This window comes from Mustela nigripes, chromosome 4, assembly GCF_022355385.1.
Source record: "Mustela nigripes isolate SB6536 chromosome 4, MUSNIG.SB6536, whole genome shotgun sequence".
NCBI lineage: Eukaryota > Metazoa > Chordata > Mammalia > Carnivora > Mustelidae > Mustela > Mustela nigripes.
The window spans coordinates 1757043-1774722 of NC_081560.1; the positions used below are offsets into that span (position 1 = coordinate 1757043).

Below are 17680 nucleotides of genomic sequence, written 5' to 3' on the forward strand. Positions count from 1 at the left end.
AAATCAATAGAAATTGCTGAAACTCCAAAAACTGGATTTTAAAATTTCAAAACTAGGTACTTGATCCATATTTCTTGGAGGAGTAGAGCTGGGATCTAGTTTTGAAGAGAAGTTATTTAACTTCCTATTCTGTGTGGTTCAATTAGGTAAAAGTGTTTTCAAGTTCAAATGTGATCAAATAGGAAATTCAGACAAAGCCCAGTTATTTTTGAATGTGATTTTGGTGTTACATTCTTCCTGAACATGCTGGAGAAGTCAAGTTCAGAAGCATAGGTTTTGAGAAAGTAGGGTAGCCGCCCCTGATGGGTATTATTCCTGAGAATCGGTGTGGGCAGGAAGACCTTCAGTGTCCGTGTGTGAGGAGGTAGGGGTTTATTTTTATTTTTTATTTTTTTAATTTTTTAAAAGATTTTATCCATTTATTGGACAGACAGAGATCACAAGCAGGCAGAGAGGCAGAGAGAGAGAGGAGGAAGCAGGCTCCCCGTCTAGCAGAGAGCCCGATGTGGGGCTCGATCCCAGGACCCTGAGATCATGACTCGAGCTGAAGGCAGAGGCTTAACCCACTGAGTCACCCAGGCGCCCCGAGGAGGTAGAGGTTTCAATATGAATTTAAGGAAGGAAGTTTTGTCAGTTATTAAAAATCCTGTGTGAATGTCTTCTCCCTTGAAAAGAGAATGTCTTCTCCCTTAATGTCTTCTCCCTTGCAAAGCTCTTACTGACAGATAGACTGCTGGCCGACAGTGGCCTCCAGGCACCCAGGACATGCTGTAGTGTCGAGTGGCTGTAGCTGTTCTGTCAGCCGTGTAGCTGGTACAGCGTCCTGAACGGCCAGAAGTACTAACAGATAGTTGGTTACATAAATCTTAGCACATTGTTCTCTTACTGCTTTAGAAATCAGCGGTGAAAACGTTTCTTTTTCTGTATTCTCAATATTCACTTTTAGCCACCAAATGTGTGGGGGGTTTTCCGCACCAAGCTGTTCTCCCAGTTCCCTGCGGATACCACATCGGTGTCCCTCAGTCTGATTTAATTCTGACACTGTGTACGTGAAGTTAGTACGGACCCTGCAGGTTAAGGGCTCAGTCCCATAAGACTGGTTCCCCACCCCCACTTCAGAGGCCAGTCCCAAGTCCAGGCTGTCCCATGTGCTTTGACCAACCAGCTCTAGATTATGGGTTGTCACCGCGCCCTCCCTTTCCACGACGTGCCAAAGCAGCTCCCAGGACCCTGGGACACGGTTTCCTTATGAGATGACCTGTTTACTACAGAGGCTGCACCTCAGGAACCCCAGAGGGAGTTGACGCACAGAGCCAGGGATGCGGGTGCCCTCAGAGCTCCTGTGCTCCTCCAGGTGCACCAGCCTCCCGGCACCCCCATGCGCTTACTGACCAGGAAGCTCTCTGAATCCCTTCAGTTAAGTGTTTCTGTTTTTGTTTTTATGGAAGGTTCACTACATACACATGATTGATTAAAGGATTGGCCATTAGTGATTAGCTTGACCTCCAGCCCTTCCCCACTCCCCAGAGGTCAGAGGAGGGACCCGAAGTAGTTGGTTCCAGGGGCCATCATTAGGGGCTTTCCAAAAGACAACCCATTAGCATAAGCTCAGATGTGGTTGAAAGGGGCTTCTTACAAATATCAAAAGACACCTTGATCTTCTTATCACTTAGGAAATTCCACAGGTTTTAGCTCTGTGCCAGGAATAGGGAGGAAGACCGAATACATATTTCTTACAAATTACTTGGAGGGGTTCAGTTTGGAGCAGCGGCTTGTATCAGGCGACCCAGTACCACTATTTACTAGGTACTACAGTGGCTCAAAGACAATGCATTTTCAAACTACTTCCAGAAATAACCCTATCAGTATGTACTCTCATCAACAGCGTGTGAAGATGTGTTTCACTTACACTGGGTTTTGCCAGTCTTACATTAGTGCCAACCTGAGAGGGAAATATTTGTTTTTCTTTGCATTTTTAATAGCTGTTGGGAACTTAAATTTTTATCAGCTATTTGTATTTCGACTTTTGTGAATTATCATTAAATATATTTAGCTTATTTTTCTGCTGGTATTTTATAATATCTTTACTGTTGTATAAAAACTCTATATTATGGATTAAATTTTTGTCTTTCTGATGTGTGTATTTTTCCTGGTTGTTTTTTTAACTTGTCCACATTGGGTTTTTTTTTTTCTGTATGGAAATTTTAAATTCTGAAGTATGCAAAATTTACAATTTCCCATAATTTTTTGGCATCACATTTAGACCTTCCCTACTCTCAGAATTCTAAACTATTTCCCAATATTTTCCTTATCTACTTGAAATATAATTCACATATTACAAAATTGACTCTTAAAGCACATGATTCCTTGATGTGTAGTATATTCCTGGGGTTGTGCAACCGTTCTCACCACGTGATCCCATGTTGTTTTAATTACCGCAAACCTAACTACTTTTATGTCTTTTTTTTTTCTCATAATTCATCAACACTTTATCTGGATTTATTTTGTTGAAGGGGATGAGATAATGGTTGTGCCGAGATGTCAGTGGCCGCACAGCAGCTGTTGGAGCCGGGCAGCCCAGCCCGTTTCATTCAGGGTGCCAGTGTGCCCAGCTTCCCGTGCAGGTAGGCGTGGGCGTGGGGCTGGGATCTGTCCTGGGTGTTCGTGCAGCCTATCCCGTGGGACCTCCGGAAAGATGACTTGAAAGCAGCCTGTCAGCCAGCGGAAGCACCATCCCGCCTCCCCCGTTCCCTCCTGCTGACGGTGCCGTGGCTGGGACCGCACGGGACAGCGGGGACTCCCAAGAGCCGCTTGGGATAGCGACTACCCGTGAGGACAGCTGGGAAAGTTTGGATGCCCCCTGAGTGCTCCGCTGCCCCGCCGCCCTGCCTGGCTTCTGCGGAGACGGCGACTCCTCGTGTGTCCACTCTGCCGCGTTCAGGTCTGATAGGAGCGCCCGACCGCAATTCTAACCTGTCCTTGACTAGTTTTACGGTTTCCTCAAGTGACAGGCCAGGGTGGCAGAACCATATATTAAACAGTGTGTGTGATTTGAATGCTGTTTTCATGAACTAAATGTCCATAAAAGATTGAGTTTTCCCTAAATTTTATATCTCAAATCCTCTAATTAATGTATCTCATAAACTGATTTCAAAGAATGTTCTCCTCCGTTAATGTACGAAACAAACACTAATCTTGTGTTTTGAATTATTAATACTTAAATTTACTCTTCTGTAGTTTTCTGGTCAGTGACTCGTTCTTCTGTCTAGAAACCTCCAGTTAATATGGTGACTTTACCATGTACACTTGAATTATAATTTGGAAGATGTATTCTTTTAGACACATTAGCACTTACGTTGGCAAAGAAAATTCGTATTCACAAAACATTCCAGAGACAGTTGACAAAATTTGAATAAAATGTGTACATTAGTTAACACTTCTGTACCATTGTCAATTCTGGCTTAGATAATTTTACTGCGGTGTGTTGACGCGAGGGGAAGCTGGTGAAGGGTATATGGGAAGTCTATTTTTGCAACTGTTTAATCATTTGCAACAATTTAAAGTATTTAAAAATCCCAGAGACACTGTGTAAGAAAGAAATAATTTTACTTGGTTCAGAAACATGTACCTAAAAATTTTAAGTCATCTGCAAGGTGCCCTCAGGATGGAAGCCGGGTACTTGGGGAGGGAGGAACGGAAACAAGTGTGTGTGGTCTCAAGGGCACAAATGTCTGTGGTCCCTGATGGGCCCATCTCAGCCCTGCAGACGTGGCCTAGTGAGGCTGCATCCGGAGACGATCGTGTCTTCACAAAGACCTTGTGCACCCAGTACAGGCTCGTACAGGCATTCTTGGATACTGTGCAGCAGCTGTTTCCTTGACAAGCTCTGTGTGTGTTTCCACATGCAGGCCTGAGAACCTTGCAATTTTTCAACAAAACTCATGGAAAATCTGCCAAGGACAGTGCAGGCTTTGATCTCAGGTCTTTCCCTCTCTGAGCAGAAATAGGTCATAACTTAGGCTTATGAATTTAATATTACTGCTGATTATCGGGGCTGACAAAGAACTTTATTCCATAACACTATTGGGAGAGCCAGAGATTAAAAATTTCAAATTCTCATACCATTTTAGAGAAGTTAGATGTGTGTCCACACCCCTGCAGAAAGCAGAAAGCAAACATGGGATTGGGTTCAGGACACACCACTCTCACATATCGAATATTTTAAGCTGAAAGAATTTGAGGTTTAGCCTGAAACCTCCTGTGGGAGGCGGCCTCCCGGTACCCAGAGGAAGGGAGCCCCCTCACCCCCAAGAATCCTAACAGGCCTTGCCGAGTTCCCCGATTTACAGGCTTGCCTCACACTTCCCAGCCTGTTGTGTGTCCCACAACTGCCTGTTCCTCATCAGATGGGGTGAAGTAGGTCTGTCTTTGGGTCTTCATCTCTTTAGGAAGCGTCCCGCAGCAGGCGGAACTGGCGCTGAACGTCTCTGGGTGCTTTCCTCCCGCTGAGCAGGCTTCGTGGGGTTAGGTTTTAGACCCAGCCAGGGATCCAAGAGGGTCAAGGAAGACTTTCCCTCTCCTCTGCTGTCTTTTAATACAGTTTGTATTTTCATCTTGACCCCAGGTGCATCCAGACAACTGCTCTTGCTCTCGGTCGTCGGCCGCCAATGAGCTCTGCTCAAATCGAAGGCTCCACGGCGGGTGCTTCCCAACGTCTGGCAGTCACCTCCGCCGAGTCACTGTGCATTGCCTGAGTGCGTGGCTTTAGAAAATGAGGTTAGGAAGTGGCATTCTTCAAAGCCAGTTACGCTCTGGATGCTGTCCTAGGGTGTCGCTGTGGTAATCGATCTAAAAGCAAACTCTGCGCGCCCGGGACGTGCTGGCTACAAAGTAGGGCTTTGGTCTCCGCGGCTTCCCTCCCGGGTGTGTCTGTGCGATACGTGTGTGGCACACAGGCGCGGGGTGGCGCTCACTGCAAAACACGTGCTTTTGCCACTTCAACATTTTAAAGATTTAGTTAGCATTCACGAATCACAAAAGTTCTGCGATACCACGGCTGTTCTAGCTATATTATAGCTGTAACCTCAGTATCTTTTCTTAATTGAGATATCTTTGTCATATAACATTCTGTTCGTTTCGGGGGCATAACACCATGAATGTATCTCTATATACTCTCCACAGCTTTCAAATATGCAGTCCAGTACTGCTAACTTGTCCCGTGCTGTCCGTGACATCAGCAGGACTTCCTTTATGACTGGAAGTTTGTACCTTTGATCACTTCCACCCGTGTCACCCACTCCCCATCCCCCACCATAGGCAACCCCCAATCTGTGTTCTGTGTATCGATGAATCTGGTTTCTTTGTTGTTGTTTTTCAGAGTCCACATATAAGAAAGATCATATGGTATCTGTCTGTCTCTGACTGACTTCATTTAGTAGGATGCCTTTAGGGTCCGTCCATGTCCCAAGGGGCAGGATTTCCCTTTTCACAGCTGCAGAGTGTGTGCGTGTATGTGCAGCGCGTCTGGACACCACAGTTTTATCCGTCTCCTGATGGACACTCAGGCTGTTCCATACTTTGGCTGTTGTGAATGCTGCTGCAGTGGACACAAGGGTGCTAATACCTTTTTGAATTAGTGTTTTCTTTGTCTTTGGATAAGTGTACAAAAGTGGAATTGCAAAGTCACGTGGTAGGTCTACGTTAGTTTTCCGAGGAACCTCCACACTGTTTTCCACAGGGCCGCACCGGTTTGCTTCCCCACCAGCAGCGCGTCTTTTCACGTGCCTGTTGGCTGTCTGCATGTCTTTGGGGAGATGTCTGTTCGGATAGAACCATTTTTAAGTTGGACTGTTTGGTTTGCTGTGAGGTTGTATGAGTCCTTTATCTATTTGGATATTAATCCCTCAGCAGGTATGTGACATGCAAACATGTTGTCCCATTCAGTAGGTTTCCTTTTCATTTTGTTGCGGGTTTTTTAGTTTTGTTTTGTTTTTTTCGGTTTGGTTTTGGTGTTGGTTTTGTTTGCTGTGCAGCTTTTTTGTTTGATGCAGTCCCACTTGTTTATTTTTGCTTTTGTTGCCTTTGCTGTTGGTGTCAAATCCAAAAAGTCATCACCAAGACTGATGTCGAAGAGCTTACCACTGTGTGTTCTTCTAGGAGTTTTATGGTTTCAGGTGTTAGGTTCAAGTATTTAATCCATTTTGAGTTGACTTGTGTGTATGGTAAGAGAGTGGTCCAGTTCCGGTCTCCTGTGTACAGCTGTCCAGGTTCCCAGCAACATTTGTTGAAGAGAATGTTCTTTCCGCATTGCATATTCTTGGCTCCTTTGTCATAAATTAATTGACCTTATAGGTATGGGTTTGTTTCTGGGCTGTCTGTTTCACTGACCTATTTTTTATGCCAGTGCCATATTGCTGTTGGTGACAAGAGAGTAAGCATTTTTTTTTTTAAGATTTTATTTATTTACTTGACAGAGAGAGATCACAAGCAGGCAGAGAGGCAGGCAGAGAGAGAGAGGAGGAAGCAGGCTCCTCACTGAGCAGAGAGCCCGATGCATTTTTAATTGGGAGGTGGGAGGTGTGCTTTTGAAGTATTAGAGAATCTGGCAACATTAAGTTCCATATTTTGGAATTCTGGAAAAACAACTGCTTTCTTCACTAATCTGTTACCTGCTTGGCTGCAGAAGGCATTTGAGTTTGCCTAGTTTGCTAGAATAAGAAATCCGATCCATCCATTGTTTATTTATTTGTATTTTTGTTGACATTTTTTTGCATATAGTTGACACACAGTGTCACATTAGTTTTGGGTACACAACGTTAGCTACCATCTGTCACCATCTTATCACTGACTGTATTCCCTGTGCAATGTTGTTCTTTTAGGTGGGAATTCTGGCGCTGCTGGGGGCTCACCTCAGAGGGGTCCGGCCGGCTCCATCCACAAGCACACTTCACGGGCTTCCCGCTCTTCTGGACAGTGGTGAACTGTATTGCACGTCTGTTGTCTATTAAGAGATGTCCATTTACGTGCAGATTGTCTTGTATGGAAGAAGCAAATAGTCCTGGGACTTACTAGGAAGTAAATATGTATCAAAACAGCACTAGAGATGATTTCCCATGAGACTCGGTGACGCGCACGGCCAGTGCGCCCTCACGCACATTCCGGACAAGCCGGCCAGATGCTCTACAGGGAGCACCCCCAGCAGACTGCACCAGAGCGCGCATCACAGAAGCCGCTGTCGGTGGTGGTGGTGTGGCCAGCATACAGAGGGACATTTTAAAAATCTGTCCCATGAAACTCACCACCGCCTATCTGAAGGGATGCCTAAGTGGGCATCATTTTATTGTGTCATTTAATTTTGTCTTTATGGTAAAAGTCATGTCTGAGGACGAGCAGTGGTTGCCCATGAGGTGAGACTATGGACCTGTGTGAAGGGCGGGCTCCCCCGCGGTCGGGTCTGGACCCCCGTGGTGCTAGGGCGCAGCCTGGAAGCCTCCACGAGCGCCCACACAGACCCGAGGGGCAGCGGCAGGAGGATGTCAGCTCACTAACTCCCCACAGCTGATGCTCTTGAAATGCCATCTGCGGGCTGCAACTCCAGGGCCTTCCCAATTACCAATTCAAAGAACAGAAGAAAGGAGACATTTAAAAAAAAAGAGTAGTCATTCTTTCCTGAACACTTGCCTTATTTTTTACTCAGGGACACGACGCACAGTGGAACAGACATGAGTGTCCCCTTTGGGTCCACGACTAGGAAGCTCAGAACCGAGCGGGCCTCGCTCCCAGAGCGCGTGCGCGTGGGTGTGACGCGCGGCTCGCCCTCCTTCCTTCCCCTTTTTGGTTCACTCTTCTTTGGTTCCACCTGAGTTTGTGCTTTCTTGTATCCGTCAGAACTCTTTGGTTGCAGGTGCCAGAAACCAAAGTCACAAAGCTCAGGGAACGTATCTGGATCCAACTCACAGTTTGCAGCCAAGCCCAGCCAAGCCCACTGCAGGCCAGCCAGCCCCTGTCCGGCAAACGGGGGTGGGCGCTTGTCACAGCAAGCCCTGTTCCAGCGACAGGACCGATAAATCCTCTTCCCTGTCCTAGGAGTTTACTCATCAGCATGGTGATAAGCCAAGTACCCCGCCACTGGGAATGTAAGCATGATTACGATGATGGATTTAAGTAGAATCACAGAATGTTCCTTTCTCAGGCCCTCCACTGATGCCCCACTTCTTGGGGCCCCAACTTTTTCTTGGTCAGTGACCCAGTTTTTATACAAGAGACCTGAGGCTGTGCTATAATCGTACAGAAGTCTGCATGGGTTTTGTGACTTGACCTGAAAATGTGTCATCATCGTCAAACTGCCCAGAGAAGCAGCTACTCTGTCGAAGTCCTTGTTTAGTATCCTGTGGTCAAGGGTTGGGTCTCCCCAAGCCTTTGAGGGGAATGCCATTCCAGAAGGTTTTTCGATAAGAAAGTGACCTGATTTGACATTGATTGTCACAGCTGCCCGAGACTCATCCCTGAGCACTGCCCTCATCCCCAGTAAGGACCAATTCCAGATGCCATTTCCACTGATTTCTCTGACTTTGCTGCCTACAACTCACTCATTCTTATGTCAAGTAAAGTACTCGGTTGTGCAGAGCAGAAATGGATTCTACCCACATACGCAGGAAAAAGTTTACTGGAAGGATATGGAGCAGCACAGAGGTCAGTGGGAAAGCTCAAGAAATGGGGTCCGAAGGCAGGCAGGCCCGCAGGGAGTCTGGGCAGCCGGAGCCAGGTCATCCTCCCCAGGAACGTGTTGGGATGTGGCCACACGCAGTCCTCAGGGGACTCTGCCACTCAATGACCTGAGCAAACTCGGACTCTCCCTCCAGCTTCCAAGATTGGGGCAGTGGCATCGGACTGGCCTGGCATTGGTCACGTGGCTTGCTCTCCCGTCGGGGCACAGGAGAGAGGCGCGTCTGCCTCGTTGGCCTTCTGAACAGACGCCTGAGGCCTGTGCGTGGCTTCCGTCTGCTGCGTCAGGGTAGAAGTGCTTATTCCTTGTTCAGAGCAGTCTCTGAGTTACAGCTGTCCCTCACGCCTACGCTCACCGCCCCCTTCCACAGTCCCGCTTCCACGGTCCCGGGCAGACGATTCTCCTGCCAGGTCATCAGAAGACCAGTAATAACCCGACGCTGCGTCCCGGGGCCGACGTCGGTCACCTCACTTCATCTTGCCGTGGAGGCATTTTACCTTCCAGCTTCAGCATCCCCAGAAGGCTGAGTACAGCATAGTAAGGGATTTTGAGAGAGAGACCACGTTCACATGACTTTTATTAGAGTATGTTCTGTTTATTGTTATTGTTAATTTCTTACTGCAGCCTAATTTATGAATTAAACTTTATCATAGTTTACCATTCAAATGTAGTTGAAAAATAAGGTCTGGTCCCCATATGCAGTTTCCTGGATCCATGGGGAGTGTCTTGGAACACGTCTCCTATGGATGAGGGGATGACTATAACAGATTTTGAACAAATTTTTCTTGTCTAAATTTTGCAATGGGATACTCTACTCCATCATTTGAAAAATGTTTGAGCACAACCTAATATATGAGTATTTATTTATAAGTGGTATGTTTGTATACAGCTATTTAGAAATAAAACATACCAGACTAGCATTTTAAAAGGATGAGATTAAAAACATAGGAACACATATTTTATTTCTTTCCATAAGACACCAGGATTGTCCTACACCCTTGACATGTGCATACCTGGGCTTGGTGACCTGTGTGTTTCCCCCCCTGTGTTCTCACGCCCTGTCTCTGTCCTGTAGTTAGCTATGGCTGCGGGATGTGTGCCTGTTTGCCCGCACGGGGGCCATGAAACACCGTGGCCTGCTCTTCCCCAGCGACGAGAACATCCAGACTCAGGAGGAGCCTGGGAGCCAGAGGCCACGTGGAGCAGCCCCTCAGCCCCTCAGCCCTCACCCCACCTTTTCTGTGGGGTTCAGAACAGGGTTCTCTGTAAGCCACTGAAATGGGGGCCTTACCTGCGGCAGCAGCCAGACACCTGATCTGTACGACTGTACTTGTCATCATAAACAACCAAGCCCCCAGGAAGATGCTTCTGAGCAAAGCGGTTTCATGGATTTCTTCTTCCTGTACAAGCTGCAATAGTGTGGCTCCAAGTCATGAAAATGTGATTTACCAGCTTCTGCTGATGAATACCACTGAAGATTTTATTTTTATACTTTGGGTTTACATATTCGAAGTGCTGAAATATAATGGTAAGTTATCACATGGAAATAAAGCAATTACTACAAAACAAATAACTAGGAACGGCAGGGACCCAAGACAACTGGAAGTGTTTTTAGTTACCAGCTTGTGGTCAGACACTAGCTCGATCTGAGTAACCGTGTGTACCCGGTGAGCCGGGACCAGCGTGCCATGACCATCCTGGCAGGTCTCCTGCTGCCGGTCAGAACCTTGTGGAAACAGAACCACTTAATCAGATGACTGTGAAAGCAGGGGAGTGATTCCACTGTGTGGAGGGGTCCAAACCGATCAACTAGAAGCATAGTGAGTCACTAAATGATAGAACCTCAAGTTTTTATCCATTCCTCAAGTTTTTATCCATTCCTCACTTATTTCAATGGACTAAACTCATCAATTTGAAATTTTTATAAACTAAAGACTAAAATTGGGTATGCTGTCAGCTTTTAAAATATATATAGGGTCCCTATGTACAACTACTAAGTGTCTGTTTCATTGGAGAGCAGATTGCACTGTAGTACTTCACCCCAAACTCGTACAATTTTTACAAAATTGAGGTAAATCCCTCTCCCCCAGCACTGCCCAGGAGCAATATAATTCTTCCTGTGAATTCAGTATTCAAGAATTTTCTTCTGATAGCCAGAGCGGCAGAGGGGACACACGTGGAAAGGAGAACTGTCCCCCAAGGAGAACTCCTCCAGAGCAAGGAGACACGTGTGGTGGAACACATGTGAGCAGGACAGGAGGACCGTCTCCCGGGAAGACTGGCTGCGGCGCGTCTCGCCCGGATCCTGGTGACCGTCGGCGCTGGCTGGGAGCGGGGTGAGACAGATGGGACACTCGTAGGACTCCCGGTGCAGAGCCTGCGACACAGGAGAGCACGTGAGTTGCTGTGCAGGTCGTAACTCTGTCGTGATGGGGAACTTCCTAAATTTAAGTGAGAACTGTGTACCAAGAGACACGGACTTCTAGAAATGAAGTCTCATCCCATGTTTCAATGGCACCAGCTACACGTGCACTGCCAGTCTCGCGGAAGATGGGGAGGGAGACTAGCCTGCTTGTGATGAGCAGTTCTAGAACCAAAATACCGTATAAGATGCTGAACATCAATGGTGTAGATTTCCTCTTAGTTGAGCAACCAAGGGTGGTCTTTTTCAAAATCCTCGACCCTATACAGCTTCCAAACTTCTTTATAAATTTTCATATTTTCATGATTTTCTAAGTAAGTTTTTCCTCTGTTGAATTCTGAGTCTCCCTTTCTCCCAGGGCTGCTACAGCCGTCAGAGGGCAGCGCACAGGCACAGCCGGGGCAGAAAGCTCGGCACCACAGGGTCCCCAAGTCTTCCCGCTCATGTCACCCAGACTCCTGGGGGCTCTGCCGCTTCCAGTTAGTGACCATGCCTACCTGGATCTGGATCTTTTCCCAGTCTTCGTCTGTGAGCTCGTGGCCGCACCTGTCCTCCAGCTGCTGAAGAACACTTCGGTTTATGGCCAGGCAGTGGTCGATTTCCCAGAAGAGGTCCTCTATGTCTGTGCTGTAGGAGCACAGTAGGCGGTGACTGATCTCTGTGAACTGGAAAGGAAGCGGGAGGCACTGACAGGCCTGCAGGGGCTCTACCTGTAGGTGCAAAGGAAGCACCTTCTTGGGTTCTGGCCACCTTTTTTTTTTTTTTTTTTTACGAACTTTCCTCAGGTCTCTACCTTTGAATAAGACTTTTTGGGGAAACAGACATATGGATATTTACCTAATAAAGCCATGTCCAGATAGAAAGAGATTCAGAAATGCCCACCTGGTTTAAGTCTTGGTGGTTGCTAACAAGGGGTACTTTATAATTAAAAGTTGAGACCTAATAAAAGGGGAAAGGAGGGGCGCCTGGGTGGCTCAGTGGGTGAAGCCGCTGCCTTCGGCTCAGGTCATGATCTCAGGGTCCTGGGATCGAGTCCCACATCGGGCTCTCTGCTCAGCAGGGAGCCTGCTTCCTCCTCTCTCTCTGCCTGCCTCTCTGCCCACTTGTGACCTCTGTCAAATAAATGAAATTATTTTTTAAAAAGGGAAAAGGAAGAGGAGAGGAGAGAGGAATCAGAACTGCACAAACTTCATCCCATTACCACCCTGCTCTGGCAGCATCTGTTTTTTTTTTTTTTTTTTTAAGATGACATTTATTTACTTGACGGAGAGAGAGATCACGAATAGGCAGAGAGGCAGGGAGAGAGAGGGGGGGAAGCAGGCTCCCCACTGAGCGGAGAGCCCCATGCAGGGCTTGATCCCAGGACCCTGAGATCATGACCTGAGCCGAGGGCAGAGGCTTTAGCCCACTGAGCCACCCAGGCGCCCCTGGCAGCATCTCTTCTAATCAGTAAGCAGGGCGCTCACTGCGTGCGGCCACAGTGCCCTGCTTGCTGGGCCGTTGGAACCAGCACTCTTCCCTTCCTTCTGCTGGCCAGCTGTCTTCCCAGTGTGGATGCAGATTATGAACGATCATCTTAGCGTGACCATTATAAAAAAAAAATTATCCCCTTCTTCTAAACTAGTTTATTCATTCTGTTTTTTCTCACCAAACCCTAAAATAATAATAAAAACTCCCATTGCCGAAGGACCTTAAAAACCTCCTTAGCGGAGGTCATTGATTTATGGATAATTGTATAGCCCCTTGCTACAGAACAGATCTTTAGGACTTACTTTAAAAGTGTTTCCCTTGCCAGTCTACCACAATGGAGGCAGCATATTACTTTTATCTCAAACTTTAAAGAGTTTGCCTTGAAAGCACTGTCCTTGAACAGAGTTCTCTAACTCGCCCCTGCTCAGTTTATAAAGTACTACATTTTTGATACAAAAGGATTTAGAAAAACACCGTGATCTTAGGCCAACGATTTAGCAGGTTGTGGGGTGGCTGTCAGCACCTCCTGATGACAAGCAGCGGGAACGGCCGGGGTGAGGCAGGAGTTCTACAGACCCTCCTGCTACGGCGCGTGCACTGGTGGGAGAATTCGCTGGCGTCTGATGAGTAAAATGGAACATGCCTCCATCCTGTAGAAGCCACAGTTGCTAACTGCAAAGTGGTTTAACATCATCTCCTTCTCTCTCTATTCCTCCCCAGACTGTTTTGGTCTATGTTCTGATTTGGAAGTATTTACTGTGTGATTCTCCCTGGTTTTTCCACCACTTCTTTTCAAAAAGGGAACAGTTCTATGATTATTGGCTTGTTAGAAATTTAACGTGTCTAAATCTTTAGTAGGGGTTTTATTAAGACAGTTACTGTTTTGTTAGTGTCTTGGTTACAGTTATACAGGTCTTGGATGGTTTGTCCATCTTGCCCTAAGTCCTGTGTAAGTTCCCAGGAACAAACTTGTTAGGAACAATGCCTACATAGAAAAGTGACTTTGTGATTACAAAGGGCTTCAAGAGTCCAGAAGTCATTCTCCTTCGCTAGGCTTGGAAGGAAGAATAGTTTCATGGTTTTCAGTTAGGTTGTAAAGATCTGGATTACCAGAGAAAAGGCAATCTTAGTTGAGAAAATCTTGAGAAAAGACTGGAAACAGCTAGGGCGTTGGGTAGGGGCAGAGAGAATGGTTTTATTAAAGAGTTTTGGGGAAGAGTGCTCATGCGCTGCTGGTGGGGATGTAGACTGGGTCAGCCGTTGTGGAAAACAGTACAGAGATTTCTCAAAAAATTGGAACTACCATATGATCTAATAGTTCAGTACTGGATATTTGCCCAGAAAACCCTCATTTGAAAAGATATATGTATTGTTTATACGTATTATAGCATTGTTTATAATAGCCAGGATATGGAAACCAGCAATGTGTCCATCCATAGATAAATGGATAAGATGTGGTACACACACACACACACACACACACACACACAGAGCAATATTAGACAACCATAAAAATGATGACATTGTGTGATTTGTGACAACAGAGATGGACCTAGAGGGTATTATCCTCAGTGCAATAAGTCAGACAGAGCAAGACAAATACCACATGACTTCACGCATATGTGGGATCTAAAAACCATGAACGAAAAGCAGACACAGACCCGTAAGGACAGAGAACACACCGGCGGCTGCTCGAGGGAAAGGGGTTGGAGGGACGGGCACAGTGGGTGAAGGGTTGTGGGAGAGTCTGGCTTCCAGGTACGATGGACGCGTCACGGGGATGAAAGGCACAGCTGCGGGAGGATGGTCAGTGCTGGTGTGTCAGGGCCATGCGGGGACAGATGGGAGCTACGCCCGTGGGGAGCACAGCACGCTGGACAGACTAGGGAGTGTCTGTGTTGCACACCCGAAATCAGCGTAACATCACGTGTCAAATACCTTCAAATTGAAAGAGGGTTTTGGGGGTGGACTGCATTATTTTTCTTTATCTTCTCAAAATAGTGTGATACACTTAGAAAAACCCCCTTTAAGTGTCATTGTTTTTAGAACTTTCTAAAATGTAAGAGCTAGCTACTCTAGATCGTCCCTTTGCAAAAGAAATGTAACATGAGCTGCATCTTTAATCCTAAAACTTGCAGAAGCCACGTTTTAAAAAAATTTTTTTAAGGTAAAATTAATTTTCAAGTTTTACTTAACCCAGCATATCCAAAATATTATTTCAAAATATGTCAATTGAATAAACTATGAATGAGGTATTTTATTCTTTTTTTCCCGTTAAGTCCTTGAGATCTTGTGTATCCAGCCTGTTTCAACTCAGACTGGCCTCACTTCAAGGACTCGAGAGGCGCACACGGCATGTGGCTGGTGGCTCCCGCGGACAGTGCTACACGGAGTGGGGTTGTTGGAGAGTGACACAGTGCCCGAGGCCCAGGGATGTCGCTTGGCCAGGGCCACACCGGGGGGCTCCTTTTTAAACACGTAAATAGCTATGGAATCATCTTCTCCGAGGGCTGTGCTGGCTGTCACCCTCTTACTCTCTTGCTGCTCCTTTCCCAGCACAGAGCTGTCTGGAGAAGTTGGCACCCTGTCCAGAGACTCACACTGCCATTCCTCCCGCGCTAGCTGGGGCCACTGACATGGCTCTTCCAAGTGGACGTGGGGGTCTCCGGGCTGGACTCACAGTACTTTGCTGCTCCGGGGACAGCCCAGCAAAAGGCTGGAGGGGACAGAGTCTGCCTCCTACAGGGTGGCTGGCTGCACTCGTCCCTGGCTGCACTGCTTTGAGTCCCTGAAATCTGGGGGCTGTTTGCTCCAGCAGTTAGAAGTGTCCTGGTTGAGTGACCACACCTGTCCCGTGTTGCTGGGCTTGGAGATGGGAATGAAGCCCGTCCGAATCTCAGAGACAATGAGATGGATGATATAGGGGATGTAGATTCTAGATGGTGGTAAGAATTTCCAGCTCTCAAGTGTTCTGGTCCACGGGATATCTCACGTGTGTTCTGTTTTTATACGGCCCCACCTGTCTGAACACAGAGCGGAAGTCCCCTCTAGAGCTACGGCTCTGGGGTCAGACCTCAGAATGGGCCTTTGGGGACGAAGTGTGCCCTTCCACTTCTTTTCCTCCCCTAAGACGTCGTGGAGACCCACAGGAAGGGAGGGCAGCTGTGGTGAGGGAGCCCCTGCTGGCCTTTGTCCCTGGCTGGTGCAGGATGACTGCTGGGTTTCAGGGAAAGGCACCCACACGGCTGGTGGCTGGGGTTTTAATGATGTGTGCGGGAATCTTCCAGGCATAATTGTTTGCAATTATTTTTTAGCCATAAAGACGCCCCCAACTTACAGGAGTTTGACTCGCAATGTTTCGACGTTACGATGGTGGGAAAGCGACACACTCGTAGAAACTGTGGTCCACGTTCAGGACGTGGACCTCTTGCTGGGCTAGCACTTCGAGGTCGGACCCTCCCTGATGATGCTGGCCGGTGGCCGCAGCTCCCAGCAGCCGTGCGATCACCAGGGTCAACGGTCGGCAGGGTGGGAACTGGGTGCGCCCCCACCGCCCGCCCGTCCGTCACTTTCAGGACAGCGTTCGTGCAGTCCAGGAGTGACTGGACACCCTACTGTCACACAGGCTTCGTGTTTCCTGACTGCGTACCTGTGGGCTCGTGGGAGCGCTCTGGGCGCACGTCAGGTGGGCCACGCTCTGCGGTGACCTTGGCTAGGGGAGGTGCAGGACATGCATTTTTGATTTAATGATATTTTTGATTTACGATGGCTTTGTCGGGAGCTCGTGCTGTCATCCGTCGAGGAGCGTCTGTATTTGGAGGCCTGGAGGAAGCTCGCCTGCTGCGAGGAAGCTGGTGCCGCTGCCCCCGCTGAACTGCCAGGCAGCTGTAGCTTAACTGAGGTCGATCGGTGAATCCTAGGGCTTTGATTTTTATTTTGTTCTTTGGTTCTTCCACTGTCTGACACTCTCTAAACGGATGATGGGCAGAAGAGTTCCCTGCGGTGTAAACGGGAGAAGTCCTTGGCCGTCTGTACCGCGGGCTCCGGTTCAGGTTCCATGACCCCGGGTGCTGAGTTTTCTTGAAGGGAGAGCCATCTCGCAGGTCTCCATGGAATGGAATGTAGGATCTTTCCTTCCTCCAAAGTTATGCTCAGAGAAAAGGGGTCACATTCTAGTGCAGACCTTACAAAGAATTTCGGGTGCCGAGGCATATTCTGAAGTTCTTTCTGAACACAGACGTGTTGTCGGGTGTGACTGCCCGACCGGGGGCTGGCTCTCAACTGTCGCGCTGGGACAGCGGCCTCGGCCTCCCCGGAAGCCTGTTGGAAAGGCCGAGTCCCAGCCGTGCCCCGACCTGCTGGACCAGAACCTGGGCAGCGGCAGCCAGCTGGGGACTCTGCTGCTCGCTCGTTTGGGAACTGCTGCTGAGGTCACCCGCTTGAGGGGAAGCGTCCACGTTATCTGGCTCCGCCTTCATGCCCTCCCTGGGCTGGGGCCCCCGCTGCAGGCGTGAGGGACCACCGGGGGCTCTCCGGGGCCCGCAGAGCCGGGAGCCAGCGCGGAGCGGAGGCCGCGTGCACGCGGAGCCTGTGTCGTAGCGGCGGATGCGCGGGGAGACCTGCGGGCGCCCAGACGCCGGCGGGACCCCAGCTGCTCGCACACGGGGAGGCAGACAAAGCCGCTCGGAGGGAAACACGCTTTGAAGGGCTGTTGGGGGACTGCCAGGGGCGCTGGCGAGGGCAGCCCCGGCACCTTGTCCAGGCGCCTCGTCCTGCCTCCGCGGGGCCGCCGGCACCCGCCCCGCTGCCTCTAGTACTCCGGGTCTGGGGCCGGGGGCGCCGGACCCCGCGCGGCCTCACCCTGCGCTGTTCCCCGAGGCTTCCCGCTCCGTCCTCGCCTCGGTCGCGGCTCGGGCCGTGCACCCGCCACGGCAGGCGCTTCTGGAAGCCTGGGCCGGCCGGACCCGCGGCCCGACCGTCGGGGGGGGTGTGTCTCCCGCTCCGAGCTCCGACCCGCGCGCTCCCCGGGGTCACCCGCGGCCCGACCGTCGGGGGGGGGGGCG

The 17680-nt window shown here is 48.8% G+C and overlaps 1 protein-coding gene across 3 annotated transcripts in view; it reads right to left on the reverse strand.

The window, feature by feature from the left end:
* Positions 1–9661: 9661 nt before the first annotated feature.
* Positions 9662–17680, reverse strand: part of RNF32 (ring finger protein 32) — a 38770-nt gene continuing 30751 nt past the window's right edge. The window contains exons 8-9 of one of the 3 annotated variants that reach the window (XM_059396015.1): positions 11645–11774; positions 9662–11102 (exon numbers count right to left, since the gene is read on the reverse strand). In XM_059396015.1, the coding sequence (XP_059251998.1) occupies positions 10858–11102; positions 11645–11774 (375 nt within the window). In that variant the 3' untranslated portion in view covers positions 9662–10857. Of the gene's footprint in view, positions 11103–11644; positions 11854–17680 lie in introns of all 3 variants that reach the window. The other 2 variants (XM_059396014.1, XM_059396013.1) reach the window with 2 other exon arrangements.